Source organism: Melanotaenia boesemani, chromosome 1 (assembly GCF_017639745.1).
Source record: "Melanotaenia boesemani isolate fMelBoe1 chromosome 1, fMelBoe1.pri, whole genome shotgun sequence".
NCBI lineage: Eukaryota > Metazoa > Chordata > Actinopteri > Atheriniformes > Melanotaeniidae > Melanotaenia > Melanotaenia boesemani.
This window is the reverse complement of record NC_055682.1, coordinates 24,189,980-24,206,652: the sequence shown is the minus strand read 5'-3', so window position 1 is coordinate 24,206,652 and position 16,673 is coordinate 24,189,980. Positions and strand designations below refer to the sequence as shown.

Genomic DNA, 16,673 nt, shown 5'->3' with positions numbered 1-16,673 from the left:
CCTGCCTGTAGCCTGCACAAAGCGGAGTGACCACCATCCGTCTGCAGCAGGTTTGGACGAGACACTTCACCGCCAACAGCTTAATGTCAAACCTCTGGCAAAGTGTGCGCGCCACCCTGCGCCACACGGTGATGATGGGTGGACCGAGCGCAGCCAAGCGATAGGGCGCATTTCTTAATTTCCCCCTCTGCGCCGCGTCCCCCCACCCTCCTCGATCCATCCATCCATCCAGCCTCGGACACGCTACGAGACCGCGGGACGGCCGTGTTTCCCCGTTTACACACGAGGATTGATCCAATGTATTATTTACGAGCGAAACTTCAGCAACTTATCCACTGGATATGGCTCCCAGTTTGAGGAGTGATGGGCGGACAGGTCACCCCGAAGTGGAGGGAGCCTGCGGAGCAGACCCCGGCGGATGCTCGCCGCACAGGACGGATGCTGGAGGAGAGAAGGGGAGGTGTTTGAGGGCCAGGTTGCGAGCAGGAGCAGCGGGGATGCTTGCAAACTGCCTGCTGTCTGTGGCAGTGCTTTTACTTCTTGTCCGGTGCGCTGTGGCCGCAGAGGGTAAGAACACCGCCGGGCTATGTGCTCCAACATGCTGAGACACATGCCGATTTTGTTGCATTAGGCTCTCTCACGTTTAGAGCTGCACTGCGTGTGTCGTCTACTGTGGAGGAATAAAATCACACTGGGTTGAAAATGGATCTTTTGTTTTACACAGGCAGCGTTTTGTAATCCGCTGCAGGGAGCATGATTCACAGGCTGCGTGAATGGTTGGATGAATGGCATGCTAAATCATTTTTAAGAAAGAAAAACTTCAACTATATGAGATATATGCACTTCAAGTTCTTTATATATGTTGTGACTTGCTCCTAATGCATTGAAATAAGTGCTGTCACAGAAAATGCCCTAAAGATACCCACACAGGATGAAGTCTCTTACTTGACATATTTCAGAGATTGTGTTTATTCTGCAATGCTCAGGATTTGCTCCTGTATGATGTAACTATCTCTCTCTTACTTATCTGCCACCTGAGCCTGAGGCCAGTCAACTCCTTTGTCTCACTGATCAGATTGCACTGCACAGAGCCTCTGCTTCTCCTCAGTATCTGCTCTCAGCACGAACCATTTCAGTGGCAACATTGTTTCTCAGTCCAACTTCACCTCCTCATTGTTCTTCTGATGCCATTTCATTTAGGTTGCATTGCCATGACAGAGGTTATTAAACCTAAATAATATTGTCTGTAATAAGCTGTAGAGAGTTATTCTGGGAATGTAGTGCAGTCAAAGGACAGTCAGTGTTTCAGAGCATCTGGGTCAGCACTAATGACACACATACTGAAGCCCACTGAGGGTCTGTTTGTCTCAGGCGGCATGCACCGCAGCTGAGGTAAGGCTGGCCGACTTTGCCATCAAGCCCTGGAGAAAGTGCTTGCCTGCAAAAGACAGTTTCTCTTTGCCTGAACACTGATTGGGCACCTTGTTTTCCCCTTTTCTATTATTTGAGCCACTTCTTTATAGGCTTTGGAACTGGTGTGTCCACAGCTGAAAAGGAAACAACAGATGTTATATGAAGGTGCTAAACCACAGTGGCTCTGTCATCCGTCTCCAGTCAGCAAACTGTTGTGTTGTGGCTGTAGTCTCACCTCTACTGATGCACTGCTACAGCAGCGGTCTCCCCCTTCTCCCTTTTCCTCCTTCTCCTCCTCCTCCTCCTTCTTCTCCTGCTCACAGTCAGCATTCATTCTTAAACATGAGTGCAGCAATAGCACCTGAGTTGCACCGTAAATATTTGGTGACAGTGGCACACGAGTACTTTTGGTCATCATTTGCATCAGAGTCAAGTGCAACTATTTCAGGATAAATTTGTGGTGAATTCAGTACGACTCGATTCATTGATATGATTAGGTTTCCTGTAAGCTTTGTGCTGTATTTTGTGGTGATATTCTGGGATGCAAGGTTAAATCCCAAAAGAGGTTGATTAAAAAGATTTACTTTACACAACACAAATGTTTCCCAAAAATAACAAAATCCAAACCAAATGGGAATTATTTAGCTGGATCTTTTCACAGGGCATGAAGCACATAAACCTGATCAACACCAGGATCACAAACGTCACTGTACTGGTCCACCTTAGTGAATGCACAATATTTGTCTTGAGCTTGATCTCAGCATATTGGCACGTTTCAGATCTCACCTTTCCATAGTTCCTTATGGGTCTTTAATGGACTGGATAGAGTTTAAATTAAATGCGGGATAAATGTTGTCAAAAATCTGTTTCTCTCCATTCAGCTACACTCATTCAACGAATGAGCTGCTGCTTTAGTTTGTAACATCACTGTGATCTATGGCCCTGTATTGCTTTTGGAACGGGGGGAATTCCTGTCCAGTTGATGTTTGTCATATTAGGGGCCACTGTAAAAAAGAATCAAACTGCTGGAGCTGTCACTAATGCCACTATAGGTGACTTTTTTCAATCACACAACCTACATTTTTGCAAGAAACATGGGATGTTGCAGAAGAAAAAGATAGCTGATAGCCATTCATAGCTGTAACAAAATTACACAATATATATATATATATATATATACATATAAAATAAAAGTAGTGTTTCTTTATCTCTCAGTTTTATCACTTAAATTAGTTTAAATACAGGCTGCCACCGATTTTGACTGTCATATTTGCTACACTGGAAGCTGAACTCTGGTTCAGCCATAATATTAAGCCCACATACTTTTCATTGAGTAGAATGCGATTTAAATAATCGGGATCCAGATGATTGGCTCAGACAATAGTGAGTAAGAAGACTTTGAAGCAGAGAAGCAACATCAGAATTAAGAATTAATTATATAAAGAGATATGCCAATATACCCTATTATAAGTGAACAGATCTTCCTTACCAAAGTTTTACCTAAAACTTAATCACCCACTTTTCTGTTTTTGTTTTAAATGCTATGGTTGTTTGGTGTATACCTGCCACTGTAAGCTTATAACAGATATGTTGAAAATATATTCAACTGAACAAGTATTTAATATAAATATAGTAAAAAAAAAAATATTCTGATCCAGGCTGCACCTTGGTTGGGTCCTTTCTGTGTGAAGATAACATGCATTCCCTGTGAATGTGTGGGGTTTCTCTGGGTACTCCAGCTTCCTCCCACAGTCCAAAGACATGCATGTTAGGTTTGTTGATGTTTATAAGTAGGCAGTCCAGGGTGTACTGTACATCTCACCTAGTACCTCCCCCCCTGTAACCCTGCTTTGAACTAAACAGGTATAGATGATGGATGGGATACTCTGACCCATCATCGTTTTAAACAGTTATTATGGTAAATGGGTTAATCACTTTTAGCTACATTGCTACTACATTCAGAAACCAATTAAAAAACATCACTGAGATGTGTGCAGAATTTAAATGCTGGGAAAAAAACAAAAGTTTGTTGGATGCAGTTTAAAGAAAGCTACAAAACATGTATGATGCAATATTCAACCAGTCAATGAAAGCTTTATTTATATAGCACTTTTTATACCAATAAATGCAGCACAAAGTGCTTTACAAAATTGAAAAACAGGAGAGTAAAAGTGTGTGCAGACACACATGCATGCACACACACACACACACACACACACACACACACACACACACACACACACACACACACACACACACACACACACACACATACACAGTTAAGATCAATGGGATTATGGTGGTGGGGAAGTTACCCGTGGGTAGCACGATCTTATTCTCAGTGCTTTGCAGTTAGGAAACACTAGAGACTGGGTAAAAAATCAAAGAAACACAATTAACATTAAAAAGATGAGATAAGGAAATCAGGTTAAGAAGATTTACATTACTATAATAAATAAAATAGGACAGATCTCATTACTTATTTACTTTACAAGTAATGTGATATATAAAAAGATAAAAATGTAGGAAAACCTACTGAAAAAGTTTAGTTAAAAGCCAGACTAAAAAGATATTTCTCAAGTTTTCTTTTAAAAATGTCCAAACTCTCAGCTGCTCTCAGGTCTTTAGGTGGGCTGTTTACAAGCGAGGACCATAATAATAAAAAGCTACCTCACTTTGTGTTTTGGTTCAGGTTTTAGGGACTGACAAAAAGACATGAAGACCCAAGTTCTCTGGAGGGCTAATAAGTTATAAACAAATTAGATAAATAAGTAAGACTAAGACCATTAGAACCTTTAAAAACCAGAAGAAGGATCTTAAAACCAATCGTTAAGTACACAGGTAGCCAATGCAGACTTTAAAATAAGTGTAATGTGAGCTGTCTTTCTGGTCTTCGTTTGCCTCTGAGTTTAGCAGCAGCTGTAATAGTGCAACGGTCTTTATAGCTTAACCAGAAAAAAATGAGCATTACAAAAGCCTATTCTGCAGGTAATAAAAGTATGAATTAAACTGTCTGAATCCAAACGACAAAGCTGTGAAGACCAAAAAACTCTCAGCAGAATCCTGCAGTACAACTGCAGAAAGACTTAGCTTAAAGAAAAGGTCAAGACCTTTATGTTGACTCTCATTCATCCAGGTTATGGTAATCCCATGAGCTTGCATGAAGGCCAGACTTCTTTTCTTGTTTTTTTAAGATGTTTCACTTTCCTTCCTTCGGTTCTAATTAGTGTTTACATGTGACCTTAATGACACTGTATCTGAAGTTTTGAGTATTCCTAGGAGCACAGTGGCTAAGGAAAGAAATCTAGAACCATAAGGACTCTTGTTGGAGCTGACTGACCAACAAGCAACCACATATAAATGGTCACCCCAGGACTGGTTCTAAAGCCCTCTGCAGAAAGGACTGGGAGGTCAGTGAAACGATCACAGCAGTACTCCAGCTATCAGGTCTTTATGGAAGAGTGGTTCCACTGAAAGCACTCTTAAAAGTAGGAATATAACTATCTTCTTTGGAGGTTGCCAGTTGCTGTCTAAGTTAGGGAAAAATACTTCCTAGTGTGATGACATAGCTCAAACCTTCTTGAACATCTGAGCAAAGACGTTAAGTTGGCAGCACACAGACGGTTCATCCAATCTGGTGAAGCTTGAAAGGATCACCAGGAAAAATAAGATAAATTTTCCTCATGCAGTTTTCTTTAGAGACATAACCATGATGATTCAAAACTGGAAAAAGTTTCCAAAGGTAGATTTCACAAAGTATTAGAACTTCCTAAAAGGTTTTAAAAATTAATTTAACATAAATTACATCTACAATATAAAATGTGCAATAATGTCCAAATGCTTTTTACATTCACTGTAAGATGACTGAGAAGCTGTGAGAAAACTCTTTATGTAGTTTTCCCAGCTCAACCACAAGTTCATTTTCCCTTTGTAAAAGTTGAACAAAAATATAACAGACTGTATCAAGATAATTCATTTTATCACTTATACCGATGTTAAAAAATTGTATGTCCCCAAGTTTGTTTGTAAGTTTTAGTGAATAAAAAACATCCTTGGTTGATACGAGGCAGTAATATCCAGACTCAGGGGTTGTTTTCTTAATGTCCACATCAGTTCACCATGTGGTTTCCATGGCGACGTCAATTTTTGTTCAGTGGTATCTTCCCTTTAGACCATTCAGAGGGCAATGCAAGATGTAGAGTGTGTATCGTCAATAATCAGCTGTAAAACTATACTAAGCAGCAGCTTGAGGACACCCTGAAGTGTAACCTGTTCGAAAAGGCCTCTGTCGTCTTTTCACAGTTAAATAACTTCTTCTGAGTCCTACAACCACAACTTGCCCGTTGCTTATGAGTGCTGACATCTTGGCTTTGAACGAAGCCGACCTCACAGACTTCTCTGCATGAAATACTACCCTAAGCTGTTGCAACTCATCACTTTTAGTCAAGGAATTCATTGACAAAAGACACCAGAGCAAGACTGAAAGCCATGTCCTCCCCGCAGTTCAGTCTGAATTGACAGTTAATGTGCGTTGAATGACCAGTGATGTTCAGTAGTTTGTGTATGTGCTTTTTCTTGCTTTGTGCGGTTCAGTATTTTGTGGTTTTCTTTCTCTCCATCCAGATAAGTCTTTTTTTCAGAGCTGCCAAGATGGTTAATGTTCAGAGAAGTCAGGAAAAATTGGTTTACAACAAAAGGGAATCATGACTCACACTTGGTCCTATCTGTGTGAGCTCCTGTTTGTTTTCAGAGGGCAAAGAGGACTGAGATTTTTCTGTTTATTTCCCTGGTTTCATCTCATTGCAGTGATTTACACTACAACAGTTAATTATGCTGTGGGCAAATATGTCAGGAGGACCTGAGATGTATGTGTCTGCTCGTGCGTGCGCGCGCGCGCGCGTGTGTGTGTGTGTGTGGTCAGGATAGATGGTTTCTCATTTGGTTGAGCTTCAGCTTTGCATGTCTGATTTGCATCCACTTGAGATGAAAACATTTGTCTTGGTGAACAGTTATCAAACTGAAAAGACAGTGTACAAAACCCTTGATGATTTCTATGAAAGGAAAAAAAAACATTTGTTCTTCCATCTGCTTTTTTTTAATACGTGACACACTTGTTTTGACAGGAAGACAATAAGACTTCTATTCAACATTATGGAGGAAGTTGTGGAAGAAATGAAGAATAATATGGAAGCAGAAGGAATATTATCAAGTGATGAAAAACTTATTAGTACTAGCAATCACTCAGAGAGTCGAAAGACATTTGCTTTTATCTACTCCTGCTGTAATTCACTCCTGGGTTATTTCAGTTTCTGTCATACAGTAGCTTTAATAAAGAGAGGTGTGCAGGTTTTCTTCCCCACCACTGTAAACAAAACAGGCAGCACCTCCACAACACATACAGTAGATGTAATGATAGGAAAGGAAAACAGGCTTCTAATTAGTACCACGGACCATCTGCCTCACATTATACCACATATAGTTCAGTGTAATCAGGGAATATTGTGAGTGTGTGATGAGCTATCTCTGTGTTTCCCTCCAGTATCTCCCTGTATCTTTGTGCCTCTGCTTTCTTTTGTTTCTCTCTGTATTTTTTTGGCTGTTTGTTGGATTCTGATGGCAGATGAAAGCTTGGCTCTGCTGCTGCTTGAGAAAGGGCAGCAGGCTGCCTGATTTATTGGGACATGCTCGATAATACACCACACTGCTCTGCACAAGGCCAGCATTAATCACACTGCATCACATTGAGCCGCAGCAGAAAAATGCCATGAGAGGATGGATTGTTTGGAAAATTTAGGAACATTCAGTTTTGAAGAACAACTCACTTTTATGTTTGTAAAATTTCCTTCATCTGTGAGGACAAATATAGGCTACTGTATGAGAGTGATTCTATCTGTCTGTTTGAACTGGACAAATATTACAGCAGATTTATTTTATTAAGGCCATTTTGAGGAGATATGCAGATATTACGCTCAGACTAAAACAGGATGTCCATTACTTTTCCTATACCAAGGATATTAAAGTGGGGGCTTATCTCAGCCTAACACCTGCATAAAAAGCTGGGAGGAAAGTAAAGTATGAAAATAGGTCTAATCAGCTAAAGTGAATGAAATCATCTACTTAGCTTTGGCATGGCTGTCTAAAGGCTAATAATAGTTCATTGTATTTAAAGTGTAAATATTAAGTTAAAGCTCTAAAATCTGATGGTCAGATGTAGCCTTCAGTTCAGAATGAGTAAAAGATTTAACACTCTTTGGCTTGATCACACCAGAATTTAGATCTATGGTGCAGCATAAATAAGTGGGAGAGGGAGTCTGAGAGATGTGGTCGGTGGTCACATTTCATGGCACACTGTCACTGAGTTTTTGTTTGCAGTTGTTTTAAATACAAATATAAATTGCAACTAAAGGCATAGCATTGCATTTCTACACAGACGCCTCTGTAGATTGTGGCATTTCAGAAAATCCCTTTGAACCGCTGAAGGAGGGAACATGAGATTTCTACAATATACATTCGCATTCATCAAGCATTCATTTGAAATGTTGCCCACTTCACAGCTAGCAAAGTGTGCCTGCACCATGGACGTCCTGAGGACAAATGCATAATAATGTAATTTACAAGAAAAAAGAAAAAGAAAAGTTTCCAGATGCCAGGCTTGGCTGCGTGTTGTGTGGAACACTACATATCCACCTTTCTTCTAGGTTACCATTCAGCCTATAGATTTGTGTTTTGGTGTCTTCACCAAAACAAGTAATGTTTCAAGATGCTGAAGATATTTTAGAAGTAAAAGGGGATATTCTGACGAAGGTGTGATGGAAGGCTCTGACATAACTGTGGCCTAGAATGAGGATTGTATTAGACTAAGAGGCCTTTTTGGTTACGTTCACATTTGGTTCACAGTCACATTTGACAAGTGTGTTTGATTAGACTTTCTTGTAAAATGACTGTCCAACAGCATGCATGAGCACTAGTTGTTTTGCAACAGCAATCAACAGCAATAGCAAAAAATGTTGTACTTATAAAACAACAAAATGAAGGCTCCTGGCTATTTGTTGTCATAATTTTTAGACATGCCTGTGTATAATGTTTGTTATTAGATGATTGCACAAGAGGGCACACCAACAAAACGATGAACTGTACAGAACTTCCTGATTTGCAGGATTTAAACTTCAGTTGGTAAGAGTGTTTTTTTTTTTTATCCCCGGGATGCTGCAGGGCAACGGCAACTCTAGGGATGTACATAATGAATGTCAGTGTGCCATCAAAATGAGTCAGAAGCACAGGATTTTAGGATTGGAATCTTATGTAGTATAGCTTTAAGGATTTTAAGGTCACATTTACCTCTTCACTGTCCCCTACAGATCACCTGCATATTGCATCTTTATGCTCCAAAAAAATGCAGAGTAAAAGAGAAGCCATCATGAAATTGAAATAACAATTACAAGTGAGAGATGAGGTCCACATGTATGGATTCAGTCTTTTGTAGGCCAGACATAATGTAATAGACACCTTGAAAATGACTCCATGGAGCACTGAATTGTAGCCTTTATTTATCCATCCATCCATCCATCCACCCACCCACCCATCCCCAAAGTTATTTGGATAAAAGAAGACAAAAAAGGACAGTAGATCCTTTTAGAATCAGTTGGAGTTGTTTACGTATTTTTAAAAACTTATTATGGTTGAACTACATTGTAAATTATCAATGAATGCCTCTTTGTTGGCCAGTGACCCCTTTTTTCAGCCCTGGAATTTTCATGAGGAGACCTGTCATAGTATTTTTGTTTTGTCATTAAGGTTTGTTCATACCAATCTTTTGTGTTCACTAATTGGATTACATAGAAATTGGGGCTAGACAAGCATAATTAATTATCTGTTAACACAATTACATCATGGTAGTATGAAGAGAGAGTGTTTTTATCTCAATAAACAGTGTTGTCGAATTTAATAATTCCAACAAAATAAAATTTAAAATGTAAAAAAAATAGAAGATTGTGACATTCAAGTGTTTGAAATATAAATAGCTGACTTAATTTATGGGTTTACCCACAATTTCCAGCCATTTTGATATCCATTGTACATTTAAACAAACGCCACACCGATTTTAAACCAGTCACCACATGAAGCAAGCTCATGTTTGGCCCTCAGCTCAGGTCAGAAAAGGTTGTTTCTGACACTGAAACATCCACGTTCCATTCAAAGCATATAGAAAATCCTTTGATATTGATTCCCAGTCATATCACAGAGATTCATTCTCTGATTTCTTGCTTGAGGAAAGCAAGTTGAGTGTGGAGGCAGTCTACTTGCTCCTGAGATGACAGGAAATATGAAGCATCAAGACTAAGCTCAACTCAGAGAGCATTAAAGGGAAGGTTAACAGCTTTTAGAAGTCCAGCTTATCAGTCAGTAATCAAACTTCTGACAGAATATAGAAACAGTTTTGCAGGTAATTTGAGTCACTTCCACAAACTACTGAAACATCTTACCTGTAGTTACAAAAACATAAAATCTTAAAATGTGTCATACATTTTTTTAATCTGCAGCCTCTAATGAATTTCGACCACTTTTTGGTGTATTCATAAATCTGTAGCATGTAGCAATTGTTTAATTTATGTCCTTTAGTTCTCTGAAGCCATCCCTTAAGTCTTAAAATAAGACAGGCTGTTCTCCACAGGCCAATTCATCAACTCGTTACCGGGATAATCCGAGTGTGTAGCTCCTTTGCCTCTGGAGAACTTACCCTTTGCTTACATAGACACTCATACACACACACACACACACACACACACACACACACACACACACACACACACACACACACACACACACACACACACACACACACACACATAAATGGACAAAAGGCCTGCACACTTGCTCCTGTTCTGGAACAAAATGTGGCTCCCACAATTTGTATCCTTTCCTCCTTCATGGAAATACTCTATCTCTCCACCCTCTAACAGTTGTGTGTTTATGTGTGTTATTTGTGTGATATTAGTCACAGCTTCAAAAATGGATCCGCACTTTCAAATTCTGGAGTCCAGTTTGTTTCCTGATATGAAATGCATTGCATTATGTTTTTTTTAAGCTAAAATAAGGTACAGCTCTAGACCTGATAGCACAGGAGACCTATAACTCTTTAATTATTTTACAATAATGAATGTTTCTGTAAACAAGCAAAGCTGTTTTACTGCATGGTGCAGCGTGAATGAAATGCAGTTCAGAGGTTGACTGTTTCTGACTTAATGCATTTTTGCTGCAACATTTCAGATGATTAATGAAAGTCAAACATGTGTCCCCAGGATTAAAACACTATACCAAATAGTATAAATACTTCTCAGTCATAATATTGTCTCTCCTGGGCAGTGAACATCATTATCAGACATGGACATCACCCAGTGAAATGTGAATTATAAATATTTTTGATCAGATCTGAAGAAAACCACAATTGAGAAAGTGAGTCTGCAAGGAAAAAGGACAAAGAAGTGCAGCTTCAACTGATTTAAAACATACTTTAGCACACAGATGTCAAATTCTTGTCATCAAGGACGGCTGTCCTCCAGGTTTTAGATGTTTCCCTGCTTTAACACACGAGAATCAAATTCGTGGGTCATTAACAGGCTTGTGCAGACCTTAATATTTTGAGGAGATCAGTTTAATTGGATTGCCTTCATTGTATTAAATGACTTCTTTGAAGAAAAACAGAAAAAAATAAACATTGTCCAATCTTGCTCACATGCCTGCACTTAGGTTAATATTACTAGACCTATTAGAAAAATTCTCCATTCTGATGCTGATTCGTCCCATTTCTCATTCTAAAAGCAGCTTCAAAAAACGAGCTAAACTGGATAAACCATTCTGAAAATGGAGGTAGCCGTTCTCTGCCTGGTATCTGTATACTTTCTATTAAACTCTGACATAAATCCTCTACTCTTCAGTGGGTGTATAAGCTGCTCAAAATCTACATGAGGACTGGGGAATGAAAGAGGTGAGTGATAAACATTGTCCCATGAGAGCCTGTACATCCCTAAATGCTGATATTAGTCCTCTGTTGACATATTGGACGCTGTCCAGGTGAAGCAGTCCGAGACCTGTAGGAAAAATATATATTTCTTTGGATTCGGCATTTAATTATCTTTTTTAACTCATATCAGCCATCTGCATGTTCTAATAAAGTGAAAAAAAAATCCACAAAGTCATTTACTGAATCCAGTCAACCATGTCCAAAATCCATTATACTTTGAATCATCACACCATACTCGGGTTAAGTTGCTAATGTGCTGTTGTTGACCCAAGTGCAGCACAGTGGAACAAGGTGTTGGCCTTTAGTTATTACTAGAATGATCTCTTCTCAGCTTTTTAAAAGACAAATCTAAAAAGAAGTGGAGATGGGGTTCCTCTGTTACTTTCCTGATGTACTATCCCATTCGCATTTCAGAACAAACATCTGAGACCACTTAGCTCTGTTTTTGGTAGCAGAGCTTTATTTTTTGACCAACTACAACAAAAAGCAGAAGGTTTTACTATTTAAAAATGCTGTTTACAACCAGAAAAGTACTTTGGTTTCCAGTTTTAGATGCACATTTTGATTTTGCAGAGAAAGAAAGGTGGATGGAAACAGTAAAAAGAAGAAAAAAAAAACGTATGTAATTGCTTGAGGTGCTTTTTTGTCTGTTTTAAAATATAGTTGATCCATGTCAGGGTAGGCAGAAATGCCTAAAGGCTTGCTTATGCCAGCACATTTTTAGAAAGCCCTAGAAAACTACTACAGTTGAAAAATAACGAGAGAAAAGCACTGACAGTAGCTGGACTGGACAATCAGAATTATTTTAACACTTGTTTTTCACTCCATCACAAAATAATATGACTTATGGAGATATTATGGAAGAGACTTGGACATGTGGAGGAGAAAAGCTAAAAGACCAAGAATGTTTAGCACCTCACATTTATCTGTGGAAATATGTGAGAAAATCTTCAACTTGTAGATGTGCTTTTGCATTGGACATGTCACTCATGGCCAGTTACATGAGCAGCTCAAATCAAACTTTATTTATATAGCACTATCACATACCAAGAGGGACCCACAGTGCTGCAAAGGTAAAGTAATAAAACAAAATTAAACATAAAACAACAATAAAAATATAGCGCAAAGCCTGGCCTAATGATCATGCTCTCTGGGGTTAAAGCCAATGTATGAAGATTAGGTTTTAAAAGAGATTTAAATTCATTCAGGGTTTTGGCAGACCTCCTAGAAAGAGAGAGACCGTTCCAGAGTTGGCTGCTGAGGAAAAGGCTCTGTCTCCTCGAGTCACGAGTCGAGTCCTGGGGGCGACTAACCGCATTTGTTCTTCAGATCACAGAGCTCTACAAGGACAGTGATAGTGCAGGAGCTCAAAAAGATAGGGAGGTGCCCGACCAGTTAAACGTTTAAAAGTCAAGAGTAAAAGCTTCATTAAGGGGTAAAAACTTACAGTATCAGTGTCACACATAGGGATCCCTTTGCTTAGGTTCATCCTAACTTGGCCTCAGAAAATTCCTGGATCTTGTCCATGTTTTCTTTGCATAGTGGAGTTTAAACTGCATGGGGGTTGGACTTAAATGATTTCCACAAGAGAATCATATGTATTTTCAGTGCAGCAACCTCAGGATTAAATGAAGTTTTCAGGCTTGTGTTGTCTATACAGAGTTTTCCCAGATTTTCTAATCTTTTAATGACACTACGAAATGTGGACGTTGAAATCCCCTAGTTCATCACAGCCTTACATTGAGACCTTGTACATATAAACACTGGTGTTTGGTAACCACAGATTTTCCTATTTGTTTTAGCCTATTGTCCACATGCAAATATCCAAACTGAACATGTTGGAAAATGCCATCTAGGATGAAGATTTTTATTGAACTACTGTAACAGGCAGGATAACTGTGATTTATGCAGCACTATCTCATTGGTATCATGTCAAAAATATAAGATGACCCCCACTTTACTTATTTACACAAAGAGTTACTCATCGGCTCTATTATGTTATGAAGAGAAAGTCTTATGAAGTACACTGCTAAACAAAACAACACTCCAACACTAATCAAGAATGTCAGCTTTGCAGATTTTGGATGAGAACTAGTCAGGTCTAAAGCTGATAATACTTAGAAAGAAGTAATTTAGTCATTTTTTATTTTTATTTCTTTATTTATTTTTCTGAGCAGAGTAGTGTGCTCAGGAATTTTTGAAGGGGATCAGAGAAGGGAAAACCCCATTTAAAAACATGTTAGTACATACTTAGCTTAAGGAACAGAACGCTGTACAAAGTCGCGATCCCCTTCCTGTTTTCTGAAAGACTCAGCCTTTTAGGAATGCTCTTGGTGTTGCATGTTCCTCTGTTTTGTTTTTTTTCTTTACATACAACTTTTTCAATTTTTTATTGAATTGTTTTTTAGAAGTGGTTTGTGGGGTGAAATGTAAACTGACACATGAAGCAGCATATGCCAGTTGTGGAAAACTTGATAAAAGTGTTGGCATTTTGCACAGCTGAGCCGGCTGTTGCTGGGAGGAAGGATTGTGACGAACCCTCAGGCCTTCATAAGACTTCAAAGCATTGAGAGACAGTGCGTCTGCTGACTGGCATAGGAAGCAACTGGTGTGTGTTATTTTGCACACTGACAGCATGATAACAGTACAGTGACATTAAGTTTCCTTTCTGCCCTACATGTTTTCTAAAAAGGTCTGTCACTGTTTCTGAAAAGTATATATACTTTAAATACATTGTGCTCTCACAACACGGACACACATGGAAATTCAACATATTTAAAGTGCTTTAAGGAGAAAACAAGTTATGTTTGTTCTTTTAGGGAAGAATTTAGTGTCATACAATCTGTCATTTGTTTTTATGGTTTGCAATGAGCCTTTACAAATTTTGTTTTCATAACTGGTTTTGTGATTAATTAGCTAGATGTATGTTTCTTTGTTTCTCAGCTGAAACACTGTTATCTTATTACTTCTAAATCATTTAACTGTGTCGGTTTTAAATCTGCAATTACAGCTGCATTATGATTCAACAACCGTGTGAGCTAACAGAGGGCCTGAAGGCAGATGCTTTGCTCGATCACAGTAACGTAAACTTTACAAAACTTTTGCAGCACTGGCATATTATAGTAGGAAACGAACTGGTATATAATAACGGATGCATTTCAATTGCAAGGCCTTGCAATGATAATCATTTATTTACAGTGGGTTGTTCACTAGCCCTGTGCTTACTATGAATTTGGATAAGCTCTAACTTTTCAGTATTTGCCAGAGGAATCTAATTTTCACCAATGTCACACTAGCACTGCAACATCACATCAGTTGTCCTGGGGTGTTGTGTTGAAATTAGGATGTAGCTGCAGCCTTTGCTTGAGAGCTCATCCATCACACTGCCTGCTGAAGTCTGTGGTGATTTCTTTGTTGGCTCTGACTATGTAAGGTGTCAAGGTTGAATGTCTGATTGTTGTGAAGTGAAGCGCGAACGCGTGATGTTTGACCTGGAATTCAGCCATGATGACCTGCATGATGCAACCTTGTGTTGTTTTATTACTTACTATCTATTTTGTAAGATTTACATTATTTGTGGTTACTCTGTGACAGCCACACCAGCTCAAACAACAGCGTATATCCGTGCTTGTTTAAAAAAATTGAACTGAGCCCACATTAAAAGGTTGGAGAATTGTTTTTATTATTTTGTCTCATTTATCTATTTACTGGAATATGTTAAAAACATAACCAGTGTTAATATTCATTGTGATCTCATGCTAATCTGGTGAAACAATATATTATCGAGAGTCCTGATGTATTCTGATTTAGTAGCAGAAGTCATGATGTATTCCTTATCCCAACCAAATGGTTGCAAACCAAGATAATCAAACCATAGGGGTGTTGAACTTAAACGTTTTTACAATGCATTGTGATGCAGAAGTGGACGATTCTGCATGATGCAGCAACAAAACCAAATTATTTGTTTTGATTATGTAATGTATATAGAAAAACTATAAAACTAAGCAAACATACAGAAAATCCATCAGTATCTCACTAGAAATTCCTTCATTGTCTCAGTTAAATCATGCAACGTTAGACATGAAAATATATAAAACAAGTTAGCTTAAGGCTAACGGACTAAAGGGATTAAAACAACTTTATCCATCGACAAATGTTTATCTAAGCAATATGTTCAGTTACAAGTAGACTAGAATACTTACAGGCAAATGTTTTCTAGCCACTAAGGAAAGCATAAAAACATCTTCTTAACTTCCATATTCTGTCTGAACTGACTACAGAAAGACTGAAGGGACAAAACACACTGCAAGAAATCTCACCACCAGAAAGCTGCTTAACCATTTTTGATAACAGAATGTCACAGTACAGTCATGTTTCTTGGTTTTCTGGCAATGGAACAATTAAGTTCAATAATAAAGAAAATAAAATCATTGTTTACATGTTTATGATGTTTGTCTATCAGGACATTCAGACTGATTTCTGAAATAATTATTAATAAACAGGCAATTAATTACTATCTGATCTTGTATTTATTGATGAAAAAAGTAGCAGTGTGCACAGAAAACTGAAAATAAAATCAACAACATAATCGTAATCAAATCAAATCAATTAAAATCAAATCAAATCAAATCGTGAGACCAGTGAAGATGCACAGCCCCACCAGTGAAAAATCAATGTGGCCTCAGCCACTGTTAAAACTTGTTTTCCTTTCGTGACAGTTTCACAAAATGCTGTGAGAGCATCACCCTGAAAATATGTATTTTCACACACATGAAAGACAAGAAAAAGTCATGTTCAATAAAACAAGTTGATTAATGAATGAGAAAGAGAAGTGCATTTCACTCTACTGTCTACAGCATGATATACTCCATCAAGAAGATTTGGAAACTGATCCCAAATCCTTCAGAATCCCCCAAAAGTAAATCACTCTGTAACCAGTTGTTGGAGTGACCTCATATTACAGAGCATTGTGACTGCTTTACTAACATTTTGACATTCTTGTGCTTGACTCCAGTTTGGATTTTTGAGAGGATCCTGGAGGCTTAGCAGGCTTATCCCACCTTATTATCCTTCATGATCTTCCTCCTCCATCACATGCCTCAGCATCCTCTGCTGCACTGCATGACAATAAATATGATCAAAGTGCAAACTCTGCTAAATCTCACAGGTTTCCACTTTTCAATCTGGAGGTCAGGACCCTCAGGGGCGAGTCAGTCAAACATCAGGTTGTCAGCAAACT

The 16,673-nt window shown here is 38.6% G+C and overlaps 1 protein-coding gene across 1 annotated transcript in view; it reads left to right on the top strand.

Annotated features, from left to right (window-relative positions):
* The window catches only part of kiaa1549lb (KIAA1549-like b), a 60,279-nt gene continuing 43,606 nt past the window's right edge, over positions 1 to 16,673 (top strand). Inside the window, exon 1 of the mRNA XM_041992994.1 lies at positions 1 to 567. Coding sequence (XP_041848928.1) covers positions 342 to 567 — 226 coding nt within the window. The 5' untranslated portion in view covers positions 1 to 341. The remainder of the gene's footprint in view (positions 568 to 16,673) is intronic.